At 23.5% G+C, this 6,048-nt stretch overlaps 1 protein-coding gene across 1 annotated transcript; it reads right to left on the reverse strand.

Annotated features, from left to right (window-relative positions):
- Positions 1-2,083: 2,083 nt before the first annotated feature.
- On the reverse strand, positions 2,084-6,042 carry LOC100571138 (cyclic AMP-dependent transcription factor ATF-6 alpha). Its single transcript, XM_008185709.1, has 9 exons — positions 6,037-6,042; positions 5,518-5,732; positions 5,315-5,455; positions 5,088-5,230; positions 4,831-5,031; positions 3,084-3,266; positions 2,791-3,014; positions 2,542-2,676; positions 2,084-2,458 (listed from the first exon to the last, which is right to left on the reverse strand). The coding sequence occupies exons 3-9, from the start codon at positions 5,426-5,428 to the stop codon at positions 2,361-2,363; spliced, it is 1,098 nt and encodes a 365-aa protein (XP_008183931.1). The 5' UTR covers positions 5,429-5,455; positions 5,518-5,732; positions 6,037-6,042; the 3' UTR covers positions 2,084-2,360.
- Positions 6,043-6,048: the final 6 nt, after the last annotated feature.

A 6,048-nucleotide genomic window follows, 5' to 3' on the forward strand; every position in this document is an offset into this window, starting at 1 on the left:
AATATACTATTGACATAGGCTGATTATTGTTAGACCATATTCGCTCATAATCATTTTTCCTTTACAATGTTAAAATTGAATAACCCATTTATTACAGAGACCTACTCAACTGTACAGCAGGCCAATTCCTACTTGCCAAACATTTTTTTAGTTTTTTTCCTACAAAGTTGATACTTTCAGTCAAAAAGTTTTAAAACTTAATACAATAAAATTTGTTTCCTATAAGTTTTCCTTCAAACAAACTAAAAATACAATTATTTTAAACATTTTAAATGCATTTAAATGGACAATGGACTCATGTGGTGGAGGCGGCCTGAAATCCAACATTATTAACACTATTGACCTTTTTTAAGTTTTTATTTCCTGGCTTTTTTTTTCTAGATGGCTAAATGTCTAGATTTACATAATTCGTATTACAAGTTACAAACGTATAAATATGTAACATATTTTTGTATTTGCATTATTGCTTTAAATACTGAAATAACATGTTTTTCCTTCTATAATTTGGTTTAGATGAAATCATAATTAATATCTCCATACCCAGGTGGAAGTCCAAAGACAGACCGATTTTACATTAAAATGTTTCATTTATTTATATAAAATACATACAAAACAAAAATCACACTAATATAGTAATATTATATTATTTTATAACACTTAAAAAAAAAAAAGTTATAATAATATAGTTGAATCTCACTTAAAACCAAAACAAATAAATAAACCTACCAAATTTTTTTTTAAAAGGAACCATTAAAGAAATAAAAAAACAAATTTGTTCTAACATAAATTAAAATATAAAATAAAACAATATTAGTTACCTATATTTTGATCATAATATATTTGTAAAAAATGAGTTAAATTAATTCATAGTAAATTATTGATTGCTTATAGTTATATCTAATAAGACTTAGGAATATTATAAAATTACAAACCATTCTATAATTTAATATTTTATAATACATTTTATTTTTATTACAGTATAATATTGAATCAAGATCACGGACTAAGATAGGTTATCAGTATGGACGTATATACCACTATAATATAAGTCCATGGTTATCGGGTAATATGTATAATATATCTACCACAAATCTAGGGGGTACAATTATTTACATGTTGGTATCTACATTAGAAAACACAAATATAAAATAAAAACTATCGTAAGCATTTAATAATGTATTATTGTTATTGTCTATGCTATATAATAATACAGTAATCTTGATAACTCAAAGTTGAAGATAAATAAATATAAACAAATTAACCAATCTAAATTTGAATGATATAACTAAAAAAGGACATTTATCAACATAATATTATATATTAGACAGTTTTTAATACTGGTAGGATTGGACAGGTATATATAATTGGTGATAAAATAGGTATGAAAGCAATAATCACCATACTTAAAAAAACTAGTTTTAAGTAGTTTTTTTTATGAATTCAATCCAAACTACCAAAAAATACAATAATAACTAGGGCTGGGATACCGATTTTTTTAATTTCAATATAAATTCTATTATAAATTTGGTTAAAATGACAATATTCATTTTAAAGTATTGTTAAAAAGTTTTACAGATGGAACTGATCGTTTTGGACTTCTTTAATCTGGAAAAATAATTATTTCCATAAATAATTATTTTTCTTATATAGGTTTAGATTATACATTTATTTAACTGTAAATAGTTATAGTTTGTTAAATGTATATAAAAATCATATAAAAGCATGTAAACTCAAATTTTCTCAAAAACTTCAAAAATGTTAAAATCATCTATAAAGAATGAACGAAATTACCACAAATTTAAAATGGTCAAAAAATCCAAAATTAAATCTTTTTACTCTGATTCAAAATTATAAAAAATATGTATGTTATAGAAAGAACATCACATGGCAAGATTCAGAAAATAATGAAGTGTATCGAAATCCCAGCCTTAATAATAACAAATATAAATCATTCAGTAGTCTTTGAATAGGATATTCATAAGTATCAATTTTCAAGATAAAACAATTAATCCATGGATTATAATGAAAATGTCTAAGGAATTGAAAAAACTTTAAGTTATTATGACTAAGCTGTTATAAATTAGTTTTTAAATATAATATATTATATTTTTATATTTTACTGCATATGATTATATGCTCAATAATTATAAATAGGGTACATATCTAAAAATAATTCAATTATATCACATATCATTAGTTTAACTTTCCAATTGAATGCCACTTCTCAGAGGAAAAAGTAAACATAACAATTCATATTATTAGTATATGGTTTAGTAGATATGCTTATAAAAAAAAAAATAGCATTCAATCATAAAAGCAAATTGATGAGATATGATTCCTGAATTTATAACATTGAAATATTAGTAACTTGGAAGTTCATGATTCATTTTGCTAAACATTGAACCAGAGTAACTTTGTCGTACAAAATAGGGCTTGTGAGGTATATCGTTTCTATGGTCTGTAAAAAAATTTAAAATCTTTTTAGTTTCAAGTAAAAATTACTTGTTTGATACAATTTTTTTTATAAAAACAATTTAATACCTTGGTGCTGTTTTAAGTTTGATGAAATATTATTTTTAAAATCATTATGATGTCTTAAGTGAGTGTCTCGAATATGTAATGTTTTTGTATCAGTTACTGCACAGTCAATTTGAATCATAGTGACAAAATCTGATCCTATAAAAAAGTTAAATGTAAGTATCTAATTATTATTTATGTTTTAAATACATCAGTGTATTTATAGAATCTATTTATTGTAATAAGTATGTAATTTAATATATTAATTCTTACCGTTTGATGATAAAGTTGGAAAAACAAGTGACATCTTTGGCCGAAGGGTAGTATTAGAAGCATTATGGCTCGCTGGTAATAGTAAATGATCACCAGAAAAAGATACAACATAAAAAGTATCATCTTGTCTTTCAATGGAATCAAATAAGCTTTCTTTACTATCTAACTTCAACTGACCAAATATTTCTATGAACTCATTGTTGGATGGAACTTGCTTTCTTTTTCTACGAATTTGATATAATTAAAAACAGATTTTTACTATGTGTAATTAACATAAAATGTCATGTACTTACTTAAAATTCCTTTTTTGCAATTTTGCAATTTTTTTGTCTTTGTTTCCTCCGGTGTATTCATTATGTTTGGAATGTTCAATAGAAGTACTTATAATTGGAGGTTCAACATAAACCATTGATAAGTTATCATTCAGTAACTTTAAATTCTTTGGTTCAATCCATTTTCGAAGTTCACTATCAATTCTGAAAATAAAAATGTATGATTGTTTTGCTTCCACAACTAAGATAACTAACTGACTAACAACCTCTAACTAGAATTTACATACATCATAAACGCTATTAAAAATAAATCAAATTAAAAATGTTGGTTTACATTTATTTAATTATTTAGTTACTAAATATTAAATATTTTTATCAAGTAGGTACCAAACAAAACCCAATAAAAAAATTATATAATCCATGAAAATTAGTTTTTATGTATTGGGAAACAAATAATAAATTATCTACCATACATTTGTAATTTTTAATATAAACACTTTGCTCATCACTATAGAAACGAATAAAATGTAAAAAATACCTAATTCCCAAAATATTATCTGATTAATGGTTAATTGTTAATTGTTAATAATATATATTAATGATTCATACATTTTTTTCAAAGTGAAAAATATAGGCTAGTGTGCTGTCACACTAGCCCAACTAATAAAATTTGCAGTTAAAAATTTTGAAAATTGCAAATATAATAATTATTTTAGAAGTATTAATGAAAATAATAAGTACTATTAATAAATTTCTATTTTTAAGAATACAATTAAACATTAATAATTATTTTAATTGGTTATAACTGTTATAGTATAGATATTAGTTAAATTCTTCAACATTGTATATAATATATAATTTGAAACAATTGAAGCATGCTATAAAATATATAATTAAATTTAGATCCTGAGCATAGCGATGAATGTACCTATTTACAATAATATATATTTTTTTTATCCTAATCAAATTTTTTGATTTTTATTTAAATTATTGTCGATATAAGCTTTTTCAAACAGTTAAAAAGCTTGAAAATGTAATTAAAGTGTACGCATAGCTGCTAGCAGTTCAAATATTAAGGATACATAGGCATGATTATTTTTTTATATCCATTTGAAGTTAAAATGTTGACAAAATTCATCAAAATCCCAAAAATTTGCAAATTATTTTTCAGTTAAAAATTTTCATTTTATAGCTTATATTTGAATTTTAATGATTTAATTAATTTTAAAGATTCCAAACAAGTCTCTACCTTTAACAAAAAAAAAATTTACCAAAAAGTAACATTAATTTTTTAAAAGAATTTGAATTTAAATGTTTATAAGATTTAATATTCAGCGGTAAATTATCAAATTCCAATTAATCGATTTTAATATGTTGTTGTAATTTAAAAACTAATAACTGTAGACATTTAACATTTTCACTGTGATATTAATAGCCATCAGAAATTGTTTTTCAGTTAGAAATTTAAAAGATTTTTCTTTCACAACATTAGAAATTTATTAGAAGATTCCCAACAAGTACAACCTTACTCATATAAAAAAAAGTTAACGAAAATGTACGCTTTTAATAACCATGAGATATTTTCAATTTTTATTAACTTGTTTTTTGATTAGATCATTTATACAAGTATGCTAGGGTGTTTAATGATTTATCAATTAAATAATTCAAGTATATATATATCTGCCAAACTAAAACACACATGTTTAAAAAAAACCTATTTTTCAAAAATATATTTTATAATCTACTTAAATAAAATAATTGTACCAACCTTTTTGATTCAGATACATTTATAAATGTTGGACACATCAAATGTTCAGTAGCATTCAATGATGAATTGGTGTCTTCAAAATAACTGGCCCATAATAGATTTCTGCTATGAAAGTTTATATTATCGATATTTTTGGTTTTGTAATTTTCTCCAAGATTCATTTGCATTTCTGATTTGTCAAATTGTCTTGTATTGAAAAGCCTAAGAAAGTAAAATTATTTAAATTAAAAATATAAATATGTGTTATCAGTAATTACCCTGAAGGAACGATATTTAAAGAAATCATTAAAACTACTGATAATATAGCTGTAGCTTTTTTGGCTTTTTTGATAATAGGTCTGTCTGTTATTGAAGATAATTTGTCAAAAATTTTGAGCCTTTCCTTCAATGCGGAATTTTCCTAAATAGAAAGGAATATTGTTTTAGTAAAATTAATAGTAAATATTTGTGTACTATTAAGTTGAAAATGTATTTATTGACTAACAATTTTCAATTCCAAATTTTCTTTTTCCAATATAGTTATTTTTTCTTCTAATGATGTTACATATTCTTTTTTCTTTTTACGAGATAAACTTGCTGCTTCTCGATTTCGTATCATGCGTTGATGTCGTTTTATTGCACTTAACTAATCAATACATATAATGGATATTAAATATACTTTGTTTATTTTAATAATGCATTTTATACTTGATTATATTGTAAAGTAGTAGTAGAATAGTTTTTAGACTTTGCTATATCAATCTCAACTGCTGGCAATGTCAATTGATTATTAACTTCTGTAGTACTTGTTACTAATGGTATTGCAGCTGGTACATTTAAATCAACTTGTTTTTGTTTTTGGAATTTGGTTATTTTTGAAAATTGATCTGGAGTTAGTATTATCTTTCGTGGAAAAGTTTTTGCTTAAAATTTAAAAATCAACTATAAAACGTAATTTATGTTTTTATTATACATCTGACATTTAGCCACTATAGGAATTCATCAGCACTGCATGACATAGGTATGTGAAATAAAATAATGTATTTGGAACCCCAAATATAAACAAAACCTTGTAAGATTTCTTACAAGGTTTTTCAAAGTAAACGGATATTTTACTTGTTCTGGAGTGGTTTATTTAAGTCATCAAAAATTGATTTAGTATCCCTTAATTTGGAGGCAAAATGTCAGAGGACTATTTGTCCTGGTATAGTTTTTAATACTAATTACCAAATGATTTTG

Source organism: Acyrthosiphon pisum, chromosome A2, assembly GCF_005508785.2.
Source record: "Acyrthosiphon pisum isolate AL4f chromosome A2, pea_aphid_22Mar2018_4r6ur, whole genome shotgun sequence".
Lineage (NCBI taxonomy): Eukaryota > Metazoa > Arthropoda > Insecta > Hemiptera > Aphididae > Acyrthosiphon > Acyrthosiphon pisum.